General features: G+C 38.6%; 1 protein-coding gene across 3 annotated transcripts; it reads right to left on the bottom strand.

The window, feature by feature from the left end:
- Window positions 1-294: 294 nt before the first annotated feature.
- Window positions 295-16,270, bottom strand: zgc:163098 (uncharacterized protein LOC100037380 homolog). 3 transcript variants are annotated; one of them, XM_051893006.1, is made up of 24 exons: window positions 16,189-16,270; window positions 15,337-15,423; window positions 14,182-14,293; window positions 13,371-13,480; window positions 13,119-13,186; window positions 12,540-12,634; window positions 12,392-12,456; window positions 12,048-12,213; window positions 11,753-11,958; window positions 10,124-10,167; window positions 9,419-9,523; window positions 8,741-8,807; window positions 8,452-8,618; window positions 8,128-8,290; window positions 7,929-8,008; window positions 7,005-7,092; window positions 6,762-6,890; window positions 6,467-6,662; window positions 6,159-6,236; window positions 4,380-4,413; window positions 3,518-3,662; window positions 3,285-3,395; window positions 2,008-2,198; window positions 295-783 (listed from the first exon to the last, which is right to left on the bottom strand). In XM_051893006.1, the coding sequence occupies exons 2-24, from the start codon at window positions 15,412-15,414 to the stop codon at window positions 657-659; spliced, it is 2,625 nt and encodes an 874-aa protein (XP_051748966.1). In that variant the 5' UTR covers window positions 15,415-15,423; window positions 16,189-16,270; the 3' UTR covers window positions 295-656. The 3 variants fall into 3 exon arrangements, with proteins under 3 accessions (XP_051748966.1, XP_051748965.1, XP_051748967.1); XM_051893005.1 differs by lacking the exon at window positions 16,189-16,270 and adding an exon at window positions 15,931-16,149; XM_051893007.1 differs by lacking the exons at window positions 295-783; window positions 2,008-2,198; window positions 3,285-3,395; ... (1 more) ...; window positions 4,380-4,413; window positions 16,189-16,270 and adding exons at window positions 4,446-4,516; window positions 15,931-16,159 and having other exon boundaries at window positions 6,135-6,236.
- Between the last annotated feature and the right edge of the window lie 256 nt (window positions 16,271-16,526).

The raw sequence follows: 16,526 nt of genomic DNA, 5'->3' as shown, positions 1-16,526 counted from the left end.
TGGACATTGACAGCTTATGTTTGTTTTGTAAATATGCAGAACATTTATTTTTTAGATTGCCCTATCTCAAAACTATTTTGGTCTGACCTAGGCAATCATATATTTGATTTTGCCAATGTTACACACTCCTTTAGATCTTACAAAGCTAATATTGTTCTAGCAGCTGGAGTTTTATTATAAGCTTCCTACTATCACCATTTATAAAACACAATAAAACATTTAAATAGATTTGATGGTTTGCTTATAAAACAATTGCTTTATGAAAACTTCTTACATAATGTTCACACCAACATCTGTCCTTCCACAATTGTTTTTATTGTAAAGTTTAGAGGCGGAGGGGTCAATCTTGCAGCATTTTTTGAACACTGGATTTAAAACAAAACACAAATAAAACGGTTTACAAAACAAAAATAAGATCTGTACAAGTTCACACTTCATCTTAGAAAAATTCAGCCAAGCCCAGGGTTGGGATTGCAGCAGCCACACAGAGGACCGTTCTGGAAACAAATGAACAGCTGTAAATCAGCCAGTCTGTAATCAAAGCATTGTGGAATAGAAACACGTTGAAGTGCGTGACAAGAGCAGTCCATTCATAGGCTCCGTCAGGCTGTGTTAAGAGATGATTGCAGAGGTCACAGGGTTCAAAGGGTCAAAGTTCAGTGTTTGCTCTTCTTGGTCTTTTTGTGCGAGCGATGTGGTGATCGGGACGAAGACCTCCAGGATTTGTGCTGTGGTGATGGTGATCGAGAGCGTTTTGACTTCCGTGGTGATCGAGATTTTGTTCTTCATGAAAGATGGAAGAGAAAGGATGAATCAAGGGGTAAATGCTAAGTTAAATTCATATACACTTCTTATGGCAACATGACACCATGATGTAAACAAGCACGATACAAAGTGACAAACAATTTATAGTTTTTTTTCTCACTAGCTGTGACCACAACCATCAGGACATTCCTGTGTAGCCCCTCCCTCAGTGAACTCTCACTGCTTCAAAATCCCACTTCACAGAAATGAAATACACTACTGTTCAAAGTTTTCTTTTCCAAAGAAATAAATACTTTTATTCAGCAAGGATGCATTAAATCGATTAAAAATGACAGAAAAGACATCATTTTGCAAAAGATTTCTATTTCAAATAAATGCTATTCTTTTGAACTTTCTTCAAAGAATCCTGAAAAAAAGTATCACTGTTTCCACAAAAACATTAAACAGCAAAACTGTTCTCAACAGTGATAATAATAGAAATAAATGTTTCTTGAGCACCAGATCTTGATTAGAATGATTGTTGAAGGATCATGTGACACTGAAGACTGGAGTAATGATGCTGAAAATTCAGCTTTGCATCACAGAAATAAATTACATTTTCAAATAGAAAAGAGTTTTAAAATTAAAAAAATATTTCACAACAATATTACTTTTTTTACTGTATTTTTGACTAAGTAATTGCATCCTTGGTGAGCAGAGACATCTTTTTAAAAAAAAAAAATTGTACCAAGCCCAAACTTTTGCACAGTAGTGTATGTTCTGATTGGTAAATGTTTTTCGATTTTAGTGTGTACAGACAAATTACTTGTCACTGTAAACTTGATGCATCATGCTTGGTTAGGACACCGTGAATGACTATTTTTGAATGATAAGGGGACTTAATTGATAAGCATAATTAACAATTAGACACAAAGTGTGTGTGTGTGTGTGCACGTGCATGTTTTTGTGACATCAGGACACAAATTTGTATAATAACATGGGTATGACATAGGTATTACAAGGAGAGGGTGACTTATGAGGACATTACCCCATGTCCCCATTTTTCAAAAAGCTTATAAATCATACAGAATGAGTTTTTTTGAGAAAGTAAAAATGTGCATAGTTTCCTGTGATGGGTAGGTTTAGGGGTAGGGGTAGTGTAGGGCGATAGAAAATATGGTTTGTACAGTATAAAAACCATTACGCCTATGGAATGTCCCCACAATTCACAAAAACAAACCTGTGTGTGTGATGAGCACATACCTCTCCCTTCTCTCTTCTTTGTCTCGACTCCTTCCTCTACTCCTTTCTCTGTCCTCACTCTTTCTACTTTTCTCTTTATCCCGTGTTTTATTCCTGTCTTCTCCTTTATCTCTCCGCTCATCTTTTTTGGACCGATCTTTCTGTTTCTGTGAATATTTGTCTTTCTTTTCCTGGTCATCCTTGTCAAACTCCTAAAGATGGAAGGTAAAAAAAAAAAGGAAAGAAATATTGAGTGAGTTTACTGATTTATCAGTTAACCCTCTGGTCCTCTTCGTTTAGGAGTCACACTTGGCTTCTTCATGGTCAAAAATGACAGAAGCCTTAAAATGTGACACTCAACTTTTTACTGCTTTGTGACTGAATTATTGTTTTTATTTCACACTTTTGCAAAAACTTGCTCTGTGTTATAGTCAGGCTAGTTCATATGTATGTGTGGGGGGGAAGGGGGGAAGTGGGTGTGTCTATTTTGCACTCTTGACATTTTAGAGTGTCTCCCCTTCATTGCTGTGCACTTTTTTTCTGCACAGTGGCTGATTTGTAGTTTGAACCACCAAACGTTTTAGTATTTTTTTGTATTTCCCATTCATTTCCTATGGCGGTCCTATTTGACCGTGAAGGAGCCAAGTGTGACTTTTTTACGACGATGATTTTTGTGTTCACATGGGGCAGTCATAGCCTAATGGTTAGTGAGTCTGACTGGTAACCCAAAGGTTGCTGGTTCGATTCCAGCACTGGCAGGAAATGACTGAGGTGCCCTTGAGCAAGGCGCCACAGCATAAAGGATTCCCACTGCTCCGGGTGTGTATCACGGTTTGCAGTGTGTGTGTGTGTGTTCACTACTCACTACTCTGCTCCTAATGTGTGTGCACTAACTTGAATGAGTTAAATGCAGAGTTAAATGCCAAATGTCTGTACTGGGAGCATGTCAGTTTGGTGAGTGGGTACAAAATTCCACGTAACGGGCAGATTGCTTTAGAGCAGTACTCCGATTTTTTAGCTTCAGACTACTAATCCATCCAGTTAAATTATATCAAACATTATTTATATTTTAAGCCAGAACACACAGTTTTCATTTGTGTATGTCTAGTGTTTTAAAATTTGTTCAGATTAAAAAAAAAATTGTGAAGAGTATTCCAGCCTTTAGTGTGATATCATGTTTTGAATGATTATAGTACAACTGAAACATTGTACTGAAAATTGAGCATCAGCACCACAATTATCTGTCATAACCTTGTATTCTATTGTTGCAGTTGATTATGTTTGAGTGTTGTGTGTACCTTCTGTAGTAGTCTATTTCTGTAGTGTTGAACTTGCTGTTGAAGAGTCATACTGGACTTCCTCTGTCGCTTACCCGACTCCAACTCATCCTGGAAATTCATCACCTTCACCTGCAATATGCACACACACACTTTTATAGTGCCTGGCAACACAGTTAACTTTAGAGTTACATCTGTCTGTGAGTGTGTGGGAGGGAGAGAGCGAGACATGAAATACTGAGTGAGTGACTAACCTCCAGTTCTCTGAGACGTGTCCTTTTGCTTTCAGAGAGCTCAAAGTTTTTCAGAGAACTCTTAAAATCTGCCCCCTCGTACCTGCTGGGGCTGTCAGCTTCATCACTGCTGATATCAGAATCACCATTGTTCTCCTTTAGGGCACTGCATAAGAAAGAGAGTGAACTGAAAAGATTTTTCAAATATTTCCTCTCCTCCTAAATCAGTTTATAGCCTAGATTTGCTAAACAATTTTGCAAACGTACATGTTTAAGTAAACAATTTAGGTAATGTTTAGTGGAAAGTTCGCACACAAATGTGACCCTGGACCACAAAACCAGTCATAAGTAGCACGGGTATATTTGTAGCAATAGCCATTACATTGTATGGGTCAAAATTACTGATTTTTCTTTTATGCCAAAAATCATTAGGATATTAAGTAAAGATTATGTTCCATGAAGATATTTTGTAAATGTCCTACTGTACATATATCAGAAATGTATTTTTGTGAGTGGATATGCATTGCTAAGGACTTCATTTGGACAACTTTAAAGGCAATTTTCTCAATATTTAGGTTTTTTTGCACCCTCGGATTCCAGATTTTCAAATTGTTGTATCTCAGCCAAATACTATCATACCAAACCAAACCATACATCAATGGAAAGCTTATTTATTCAGCTCTCAGATTATGTATAAATCTCAATTTCAAAAAATTAAATTGACCCTTATGACTGGTTTTGTGGTCCAGGGTCACAAATAATGTAATAAAAGAAAGCATGTGACTTCTTTAGGCTATTGAAATGATCCAATCATGTGAAAAAAATGAATCCACTCATCACAGAGAAGAATGAATAAAATTAACACCATCCGACAGGCCCTTACCTTAAATTCATCTCAGTGTCTGAGTCATTCTTGGCTGAAAGAATAAGAACAGTTTAAAAGGGTGCATGCAGCAAGCTGAGTTCAACTGGATAGTCTGGGAAAAGCATTTAATAAAAAGGGTGGAAAATAGTAATGTACAGTGGGTACGGAAAGTATTCAGACCCCCTTAAATTTTTCACTCTTTGTTATATTGCAGCCATTTGCTAAAATCATTTAAGTTCATTTTTTTTCCTCATTAATGTACACACAGCACCCCATATTGACAGAAAAACACAGAATTGTTGACATTTTTGCAGATTTATTAAAAAAGAAAAACTGAAATATCACATGGTCCTAAGTATTCAGACCCTTTGCTGTGACACTCATATATTTAACTCAGGTGCTGTCCATTTCTTCTGATCATCCTTGAGATGGTTCTACACCTTCATTTGAGTCCAGCTGTGTTTGATTATACTGATTGGACTTGATTAGGAAAGCCACACACCTGTCTATATAAGACCTTACAGCTCACAGTGCATGTCAGAGCAAATGAGAATCATGAGGTCAAAGGAACTGCCTGAAGAGCTCAGAGACAGAATTGTGGAAAGGCACAGATCTGGCCAAGGTTACAAAAAAAATGTCTGCTGCACTTAAGGTTCCTAAGAGCACAGTGGCCTCCATAATCCTTAAATGGAAGACGTTTGGGACGACCAGAACCCTTCCTAGAGCTGGCCGTCCGGCCAAACTGAGCTATTGGGGGAGAAGAGCCTTGGTGAGAGAGGTAAAGAAGAACCCAAAGATCACTGTGGCTGAGCTCCAGAGATGCAGTCGGGAGATGGGAGAAAGTTGTAGAAAGTCAACCATCACTGCAGCCCTCCACCAGTCGGGGCTTTATGGCAGAGTGGCCCGACGGAAGCCTCTCCTCAGTGCAAGACACATGAAAGCCCGCATGGAGGACTCCAAGATGGTGAGAAATAAGATTCTCTGGTCTGATGAGACCAAGATAGAACTTTTTGGCCTTAATTCTAAGCGGTATGTGTGGAGAAAACCAGGCACTGCTCATCACCTGTCCAATACAGTCCCAACAGTGAAGCATGGTGGTGGCAGCATCATGCTGTGGGGGTGTTTTTCAGCTGCAGGGACAGGACGACTGGTTGCAATCGAGGGAAAGATGAATGCGGCCAAGTACAGGGATATCCTGGACGAAAACCTTCTCCAGAGTGCTCAGGACCTCAGACTGGGCCGAAGGTTTACCTTCCAACAAGACAATGACCCTAAGCACACAGCTAAAATAACGAAGGAGTGGCTTCACAACAACTCCGTGACTGTTCTTGAATGGCCCAGCCAGAGCCCTGACTTAAACCCAATTGAGCATCTCTGGAGAGACCTAAAAATGGCTGTCCACCAACGTTTACCATCCAACCTGACAGAACTGGAGAGGATCTGCAAGGAGGAATGGCAGAGGATCCCCAAATCCAGGTGTGAAAAACTTGTTGCATCTTTCCCAAAAAGACTCATGGCTGTATTAGATCAAAAGGGTGCTTCTACTAAATACTGAGCAAAGGGTCTGAATACTTAGGACCATGTGATATTTCAGTTTTTCTTTTTTAATAAATCTGGAAAAATGTCAACAATTCTGTGTTTTTCTGTCAATATGGGGTGCTGTGTGTACATTAATGAGGAAAAAAATGAACTTAAATGATTTTAGCAAATGGCTGCAATATAACAAAGAGTGAAAAATTTAAGGGGGTCTGAATACTTTCCGTACCCACTGTATTACTCTTCGTGTTGTGACTGTACCTGAGGATTCTGAATCCTCCACCTTCTCCCATTTGGACAGTGCAACAGTGGGTAAAGCCTTATCTGAGCCCTCATCAACTGGATCAGACACATAAAAGCAAGCATAGAAAGGAAATAGAGGTAATTTAATTGAAAATCAATGATATAACAACAAAAGCAATATGAATATTGTATATTTTTCTTCAATTTCACTGTTCAGATGAGAAGAAGAAGGCTACTTAAACATCAATAACAGTATAATAAAACTTATTCACAATATTGTAATAAACAATATAAACATCTAAAGACCTCAGCGCCTGACTACCTACATGGCACACCATCAATATCATCTATTGAGTTTCCTAGGGGAACACCGTCAATGTCGTCAACTGGTACACCATCTAGAGATGATGGATCCCAGGTCATAGGTGAACCATCCAGGTCATCAAGGGGTGTACCATCAATTTCAACTCTGTCTAGAGGAATACCATCCAATGGCGCTCCATCCAGATCAGGAGATTCGGGCTAGTGAACAGGCAGGCAAATTAATAATATACATAGTACACTATACAGATCATATACAGTTTATTTATAGATATTTTTTATCTATTGGCCATAACTCACCTCTGCTTTTTCAATGACTTCCTCTCCAGGTTTAATGAGTCCCAGGAATATATTCTGCAATTGGATCAGGAAGGAGTCTGGATAAACTGCCCAGTCCTCCCACGCACGAAAACATCCCATGATCCTTTGCTGCAGAGAGAGAGAGAGAGATGTAAGAGAGAATTGCAGTTGGGGAGTGGGATCACAGATCTCTGCAGGGAAGGAGCTCAAGACAGACGACGTGCTAAAACAGACTGTTCCCACCTTAAACTGCTCTGCCTGGAGTCGAGCCTGGATGTTCCGATACGCTTCACTGATGTCTCCAAATATCTGAGGCAGCTTTGTCTCAAAACTATTACAGAGTAAAAAAGAAACGCACTTTTAATTAGAGACAACATTCAAGTTGCAATGTTGCTGAAGTAGTGACAGATCTTTTCTTCCATATTGTGACGTACATTCAAGTGAAACAAAGAAAAAAAAGTGTAGTGGGGACTTCAATCCACAAGTTGTTGATTGGATGGAGGCAGATCTGAATGCAAGTTTTGCTGTTGATCACAAGAAAGAGGGCAGTCTAAGTTGACTAAATGATTGGAGAAGTCTGGTATACGTCACCAGAGAGAAATTTGTTGTTCCTCCGGAAAATATGACATTTTAGTTAAAGGGTTACTTCACCCAAAAATGAAATTTCTCTCATTAAGTACTCACCCTCATGACATTAAGGCTGAACCACTGTAGTCACATTGACTTATTTTAATGACGTTTTTACTACTTTTCTGGACTTTGAACGTGGTAATTAAGTTGCTTTCTATGGAGGATAAAAAACCTCTCGGATTTCATCAAAAATATTTTAATTTGTATTCTGAAGATGAACGAAGGTCTTACGGGTGTGGAACGACATGAGGGCGAGTAATTAATGACAGAAATTTCATTTTTGGGTGAACTAACACTTTAAAAATACAAGGTAAAAAAAATGAATCATCTATGGATGAATGGTTCGCAATAAAATCAGTAACATGCATTTAGAAAATTTCCATTTCATGGCAACTTTAGGACAAAAAAATCTTAATCATGTTAATGCTGTAGGTTCAAAACTATTTCAAAGACACTAAAAAAGCACAAAAACAATCAAGAAAAACATAACATTTCATCAACATAACATCAAACAAACATTTTGCACAACTGACTCACAATTTGCGGTAATATGACGCATTGGCCACTTTGGCACAGGAGTTGTAGAGGATGTCGGATATCAGGTAAAGTCTGGCAATCTGTAATACACAAAACATCAGACAAAATGTCCAAAAGTGTGAAGAAGGGCTATGCAACTAACTCTAGCTGTGATCTGTGAACTCCAACTGTCTTTGTACTACTTTAACTGTGTGTGTACCTTCTTCTGCAGTGGTGTGTGTGCAATAGACAGAGATTCAGTGATGCAGGAGACGACCTCCTCAGCAGCCTCCGCTCTCTCTAGGCAGAACAGCATTGCATCACCGATTTCATCTCTGCGAGGAGTCAGCCCTCTCAACAGGGCTTCCAACCGCTCTCTGTGCCTGAGACATAACACACGTATTCAACTTGTACATACATTACAGGGCCAAAAGTAGGTGGGCACCTAAACACCACAGGCATATGTGCATTTTATTTCAAAGGAAAAATGTGCAAAAGAAAAGCGAGACGGCCTACTACATCTATTTTTGGAACACATCCTTACTCTGCCTTCAGGTGCCCTTTCTTTGGCTCTTCCTCTTGAGAAGGGTAGGAGATCTCTTCTATTTCTTCATCACCATGGAGATATGGGTTAAGGAGAGGGGGCTTCCAAAGAGAGCCACCCCTAAACATTCTGAAAGGGGACGTTCTCCATTTATTTGGGTTTTCTCCCTGAGAGAAGGACAGAGACACAGGGAAATGTATAACCAGTTTCATATAGATATGCAAACATGGCATGATTTATCTTTGAGAGCAAGACTGTGTCTGGCCATGAAAGGCAGTGGCTCATTCACCTGTAGAATGGAGTAGAGCTTCCATCTGTAGTACACATGTTCCTGACTCTTATTATCAAACAAAAACCTGCAACATTAACCAGACCAAGATTGGATATGGCATTCAGAGGATTGAGAAAATATTTTACCAAAAATTAGAATTAAATTAAAGTTCTAAATGTTCTGTCATCATTTACTCACCCTTATGTTCTAAACCTGAATAACTGTCTTTCTTCCATGGAGCACAAAAAGAGATATTTAGCAGTATGTCAATGCTGCTATTTTCCACAAAAAAAGTGAATGGTGGGTGACATCACTGATGCCAAATGTTATTGGTTCTCATAAAATTTAAATATGTGCATATTCAAATTGCACAAATCAGTAAACATTTCTGAGCTTCAATATCAGGTGGCTCTGGAAGACTTGAATATAGCTCACAAATCATATAGACTGCTTTGTGTCATCCTGTGACTATTCACACTGTATGAAAAAGAGAAGCATGAGCATCCTGCCTAATGTCTCCTTTTGTGATTTACAGTAAAAAGAAAGTCATACTGGTTCAAAAGACATGAGGGCGAGTAAATGACAAGATTTTCATTTTGTGTGAAAGGTGAAGATGATGAATACAAAGCAATGCAATCTATCCAAGTATAATAAAAGACCAAACATTCTATAACAAGCAGAATTCTCCTCACATACCTGAAGTCAGGGTTGTTCTTTTCCCGGCTCATGATGATGGCTTCAAACATGGGTCCCTCTCTTACCACAAACTCAATCATTCTGTGTATCAAGCCCAGCAGGTTCCTATCAGCCACAAAATAGATGGATGAGAGAATGAACAAGGGCACTCTCTTCTCTTCCCCCCCTTTCTCAATCACTCCATACAGTCCTTACAGCCTTACCATGTCAGTTCTATCTTTTTCTTCTTTCATTTTCACTGTCTGGTAGTTTGAAACTTGTATTTTGCTCTGAATTTTCTGTCCACTCCAAATCAGATTGCATTCTGATGTTACCATGGCCCTATGAGACCGTTCAGGGAGTGTGTTTTGGTATAATGTTAGCTCCTGAGGTTCACAGAAAGGCCACTGTGTGACATTCTACACATTTTCACAGTAGCAATTACTGGGTATAAAATTATTTATATGGTTTAAACCGCAACTGTATTAACAGAATAGTAAAGATACTGATGTTGGTAAAGATGGGTAACCTCTAAGCATGTACATGTATCTGGGAGCGTATGAGTGATTGGCTTGGTTACGATCTAAGATCAGTGATATCAGTGATGTATAACAGTACCTTTCCGATGATATAACCACTGTGATTTAGGCGTCAGTCTACAGGTGAGTGTGTTTGTGTGTGTTTCAGTGGCAATGGTGTTTTAATAAATGGACAGAGAATGTGTACCTTTCTGGGGGGATTACCACTGTCACTACGGCCTCGGACAGAGTCTGTTCATGACGTCAAACCAAATGATGAAGATACAAAAATACAGTGAGTTTATATTTAAACAAACTGCAGAATATTCATGATTAATATCATCAGCAGCTGCTAAACCTCTGGAAACATGCTCCGCAAACAGACGAGTTCATCTCACCGCTCTTTCTGGCTATGTCTGGGGGAAATTCTGTGTATTTTACACTTTGCTTCCTCCAACCTGTATAGCTTCACTAAGGTCACTGGCTCTTTTTTTTTACTGCCCACAAACAAATGATCTAAACCCAAATAAACTTAAGAGAATCGAATATTGTTCCCCATGTTGAATATACCGATTTTATGCTTTGTTGTTGCCAATGATGCTATACAGGTATTGGAATGTTTGGATTTGACATTTTTGGTGACTAATCTCTGACATACCAATAAAAATGTGTCACTGAGAGACCAGCCAATCAGCCTCAACATAATCTGTAAGTCTAAGAAGCCAGGCAGGTTAGTAGGAATGAAGTTTCACTTGTTACACAGGATCTCCCCCAGGTTAATGAACATCAGTGAATTTAGAACTGACCAAGACTACAGCAGTGTTTCTGTACAGATTCCTGGTTTAATCTGATAGTGATTCTTTGTCTGGTACAATATTCATATACGAGTCAAATCAAGCAACTCGAATTAGTCTAAAGTGTTCCCACAACAGTGTGAACTCACACTGTGAGTTGATTTTGTAACTTTCCTCAAACAATGAAACAATAAAATAGTTGCTCTGACAGCGCAGTTAAACGTTCGTTCCATCACATTTCTCTACATATATACTATTGTTCAAAAGTTTAGGGGAATGTACATTTTTTAAGAAATTAATTATTTTATTCAGCAAGGACACAAAAAAAAACTGATCAAAAGTTACAGTAAAGGCATTTATAATGTTATAAAAGGTTTCTATTTCAAATAAATGCTGTTCTTTTGAACTTTTTATTTATCAAAGAATCCTGAAAAATAATGAATCATGGTTTCCACAAAAACATTAAGCAGCACAACTGCTTTCAACATTTATAATAAGAAATGTTTCTTGAGGAGCAAATCAGCATATTAGAATGATTTCTGAAGGATCATGTGACTGGAGTAATGATACTGAGAATTCAGCTTTGCCATCACAGGAATAAACTGCGGTTTTTACTGTATTTTTTGATCAAATAAATGCAGCCTTGGTGTGCATGACACTTCTTTCAAAAACTTTCGAAAAATCTTACTGCCTGCAAACTTTTGAACAACAGTGTAATTCTCTGATGTTTAAATAAAAATAATACCAAAATATTTGGTATTAAATTTAAACACTTTGATTCCATTTAGATTCCAAAATGTAACTATTCTCTTTATTAAATCCTAATACTCAGCCATGATCTTTTGTATCAACCTAAAACCACTGTACAAGAATCTAATTTTTCTTTGGCTACTTTTTATTATTTAATGATAAAAAAGTAAGCTTTTGTTTACTCAGTAATGATTCATGCTCCCAGAATACTTTGCCAGTAGAAAAACTGTCAATAAATAACTTGACTTCACCAAACTCTACTACACCAGGAAACAGTGTGTGCGTGTTGTTACCTTGTAAAAGTCTTCCTGTGAGCGACTGCGTGGTTTGGTGAAGTCATTTCTGAAGCGGTCTCTGGGTTGGGCGTTGAATGGCAGTCCAGAGGGTGGAGGGGGGGCAGTGGTCTTCAGCACCCCGATCGGGGTGTAGAGAGGTTGTGGGGGAATACGTACTGCCTTCCCCCAACCCAGTTTCATTTCAAAACCCATTACTGTTTTACCTACAAAATACAGACGCCAGAGCTCAAAACTGTCCAAGTACCTGTTTTGCAGGTGTCAGTCTGATGTCTGAGGATTGAGGATGTCTCACCGTCCAGTGCAGCCAGAGCACGCTCTGCATCTTTCCGTGTCATGAAAGCAACAAAGCCGCGGTTGGTGACTCTTGTTCTCTCCTCATCAGTGCGAGGCCACATGATCTTTACACTAGCCAGAGGACCGTATTTTCCAAACTCCTTACAAAGCATTTCCTCTGTCATCTAATGAGACAGTCAAAGCTTGGTAAATAAATGTAACACACCTGTGTAATTACAAGAGTGCCATATGGTCACTGTTATGCAGTCTGTAAAAGCAAAACCATGTGACTTTTTGTGCTGGCCAGATTTTTCCATGAATTATATGGCAATCAGCAGGCAAAATGTTGCGGTCTTTTCTCACCTTGGGGTTGATGCAGCCAATGTACAGGTTTGTTGTGTTTGGCACTGCAGGATCATCATCAAATACTGCAAACACAATACGTAAAAAGGTTTAAGGCTTCAACTGGGTTCCTAAAGTGAAACATGTGGCATAAGTTTGTCAGACTTACTCGATCTTCGTGTCAGAGGTAAATCCACATCTGGGTACACTCCTCCAGAGTCCCCTTTCTTTCTTTTGTATCGCTCCTCTCTTTCCTCCTGTATTCTGAGTGACAGATTGAATAAAGACTTTTTAGCTACAATTTTGTAACACTCTTCAAAGTCACAATGAAATGGAAGTAGCAATAGATCTTTTACACTGGATTGTGACATACATCCGAAAAAAGAAGAAATGTAGGATGGGGACTTGGTTCTATGCATTGGTTGTTAATAGAATTTTGAGATATGGGCGTTGAGCTCAAAAAATTGAATGCAAGCTTGAGGTCGATTATGGAGTGGCAGGGTTTAAGCGGACTAAATGATTGAAGTCCGGCATACGTCACCAGAGAGAAGTCTGTCGTTTTCACCAAATGATCCAGTTATGAATAAAATGCATACGTGGATGAATCGTTCACAATAAGATCATGCATTTAGAAAACAGATAAAGTGAATTTTTTTTAATGCCGACAGATATACAGATCCTTGGCTTTTTGTTTGAGATGACCAAGACAGAAAAACGGAATGAAAGAAACCATGAAGGAAACACTGACTGTTTTAATTCCTCTTTAAAAAGCTCCAGATTACTCTTCTTCTTCTCCTCTGTTTTCTTTTTAACTGCCTAGAATGGAAAAAAACAAACAATGTTACACTAAATACTGTATTTTGTGATTGACAGCAAATTGGATTGTGTCATCTATACTGATTATGATGATCTTCTCATCTTGTTCCTTCTGACCCAGTCTTACCTCTTAATACTGGGGATATTAAGCTCATCTGATTACAGTAGACAGAAGCTCACTTACAGCTTTTTTAACTTCTGTAGGTTGAACAGGTGAGGCATTCTGAGGTGGAGAATTGAATTTAGAGGCGGGTCTGTAGAGTTTGCTCTTCTTCACCTCTGCGGCTTCTTCCTCTGAGAGGTGAATAACAAACACATGCAATAGTAACACTCTCCTTCCATTTTAATTAACAGCTTGGATCTATATTTTTTAATAGCCCACACCTCTTAGCTTTTTCCTGCAATTACTAAAACTGATATAAAAGTAAATTAAAGCTAAAAATAAATATTAAAAATAATAAATAAATATGGCAAAAGCACTTAAAACTACTAAAAATTAAACTAAAATGAAAACTGAATATAATAAAGGCTAATTCAAAATATTAATCTGCTTGTTAAGTCGTGATGTAAGGAACGCCGTTTCTGGGTCCAAGCCTCAACTCGTTTCACTTGCAAATGCCATCGACGGCCGTTTATGAGTGCTATTTATTCATATTAAACATCAAACATTTTAAAAAGTTAAACATCTTAAATACTTACAGTCTACACAACTTCACAGACATTAATATTTTAACGATTTATAAAAGATGAATCACTCTCTGGCCATCTGGAATTTTGGTATGGAGATAAAGGTTATGATTATAATTTTTTGGTAGTATTACACCACATTGTGTGTGTATATTAGCACCGTTTGTTGTTTTTCTTGTGGTATGAGATAGAGCATTTGGACCCGGAAGCGCTGCCGCGTGACGTCAGACTTAACAACCGAATAGATACTATAATAGTATAATACTGAATATAAATCAGACTTAAAACAGAAATGCACCACAGCTCACCTTTAGTTGCATTTACAATGCCTCCTCGTACAAACGTCTTCACTCCACTTTTGTCATTAGTGTCAAAAGAAGCTAAAAATTCCTCAAAGACTTCAGCAGCTTTCTCCTCCTCCTGTAAACAGTGAGAAAGAGAAAAACTGTACAAGTCTACACAAGACAAACAGCTGCTGGGTATATTTTAAATATAAACACCATATGTCCCCTTCATTAATCATAATGGTTTTAATTAATACGTTTGTTTTTTTTTTTGTTCAACTTTCAGAGCTGCACATGCGCGGTGGAGGGGAGGGGGGGGGGGGTTCTTATTCAGTTTCTGAATTAAGAATTTGTTTCCTCGTTGTGGTTAAATCATGGCCATGTTGTACTAATTCATTTCCTTGTTTTAATAAAGGTACTGTAAGCGATTTTTTTCCGCTGTTGAACATGGATTGGACCGAGCACCACAACACACTTTTAGCCAATCAGCAGTAGGGGCGTGTCCACTCATGATGGGGGAGGAGAGAGAATGAGCAAGAGGGAGATTAGAAGAAAGAGTGTAGAAAGAGAGATGGCTGAGAGACATTACAAAAGAGAAAAGGTCAGAGGAATATCATTAGAAAAAGAAGGGCTATGATCAGGCAAGAGCTTTAGGAACCACATTAATATTAGAAAAGCTTTCCAGCCCTGGAGAGACCTACGCAGGAAGGCCTGAAAACAGACGCCAAGGTTGCGTTGTTTCTGCTTCTTAAGTAAGTAACACTGGTTTTGCGGTTTCACAGAACCAAGATATGCTGTTGCTGTAATACTGACTATAGTAAGAGGACTGTTTTAAGTGTCATTGTTTATCTGGAGTTGGTGTGTTGCTGGCGATTAACTCTTGCATTGTGTGTTTATGCATTTTGGGGGGTGGAGCAATGAAGGGAGGGGTGTGTTTGTTGGGGTTGATTTCAAACATCAACAGTGTTTCTTAGAATTCACTTACTGCACCTTTAAATCACAGCCACATTTAAACTAAACAAGGGAATTAATTAATAAAACATGGCCACTAATTCAATATCTCTGTTTTCTTCTGCATGCCATATGCAGGGATACGCACTGTCACACTCCGCACTGACCATCTCAAAATGCTGAATGTTTATTGACTCTATCAAAAACATTTTGCTAACAAAAACTTACCTTTTTCTTCATTTCCTCTTGTTCTCTTTTCGTTAGTGTCCTCTTCACCCCCACTGATTTCCCTTTTTTGTCTGCCATGTCAACTCTCTAAAACACAACAGATATGTACTGTAACGGCGTTCATTCAATCATGTAATTGGGGGGACAACATATAACAATTTAAGAACCAACTATTCTAGTGGTTATACTAGTGTGAATGTTGGGGGTCAAGACCCTGCATAACTGACAAATATCTCTAACTACTTGACCTAATGACAAGATTTCTGAAAATAAAGAGTGAAAATTTTTGCACTCCATCAATATGACCTCTTGATCTGAACTGAGGACAGTAGGATGCAGGACTGATGAAGATGCAAAGCAACTTTAAAATATGCTGGATTACAAACCCAGCCTTATTATGAGCCAATTTTACTGCACACTAAGACGCACTAAAACACCTTGTTTGTGTATGATTCGCGTCACGAGAAGACTACCACAATGGCACTATTTAGTTTTATAAGTTATAATAACATCGTTCAATGGTCATAGACCTGCTGTTGTTGGTGTCTACATAACTCAATTTGCAACTGTCTCCAAACGTAGCGAGCTGCCTACCTTGACAGCATTTGTGGGCATCACAGACGCCGACAGTCTCCCAAAAAAGCTGTCTAGGTGGGAATCTCACCAGGTTGGAAAGACTGCCTGTATGTGTAATTTAGCGTATGGGCTAACATCTCTAGTCCTCCGGGCCTCCTTTAAACCTCAGACAACATTCTGATGTCAACTGCTTTAACGCCGCTGGAGGACGTAATGAAGACCTATCTGTTGCTGCAATCAGTTACACATCTGTAAACAGTCTATATAACGACTTACACAGCTCTTGCGTTGCAAAAACGAAACCGTTCGTTTGTTGTTAATCCGCCATTTTGAATTCACTAGAAATGGAAATAGCGGAAAAGTGACGTCGCGTTACAAACACCAATCAGAGCTCAAAACGCCTCATTCTGCGACTGCAGTGGATCTTGAGTCTCCCGTCACTTCTGTATGTTTAAAAAACGAATATGCCTGTGTAACATAAGAAATATTTTCTATAAAAGTGTGTACTCGAGTTATACAAATACGCTGTGACATTAATTATAATTTGATTATAGATGGCAAGAACATGGCAAGGAAGTAATGACATGAGATTAGTCTCTCCACTCAGTGAAGGA

The sequence above is a fragment of the Ctenopharyngodon idella genome, chromosome 5 (genome assembly GCF_019924925.1).
Source record: "Ctenopharyngodon idella isolate HZGC_01 chromosome 5, HZGC01, whole genome shotgun sequence".
NCBI classification, from domain to species: domain Eukaryota; kingdom Metazoa; phylum Chordata; class Actinopteri; order Cypriniformes; family Xenocyprididae; genus Ctenopharyngodon; species Ctenopharyngodon idella.
Note: the sequence above shows the minus strand (reverse complement) of the source record. Positions and strands in the feature narration are given on the sequence as shown.

What these genes read in the sequence shown, in the direction of transcription:
- zgc:163098 (XM_051893005.1), bottom strand. Translation starts at nt 15,951, where the DNA reads ATGCCCACAAATGCTGTCAAG. An exon ending in GTGGTAATCCCCCCAGAAAG is followed by an intron (nt 9,524 to 10,123) that starts GTACACATTCTC and finishes TGTGGCTGATAG; the next exon opens with GAACCTGCTGGGCTTGATAC. An exon ending in AAGAACAACCCTGACTTCAG is followed by an intron (nt 8,808 to 9,418) that starts GTATGTGAGGAG and finishes TTAATGTTGCAG; the next exon opens with GTTTTTGTTTGATAATAAGA.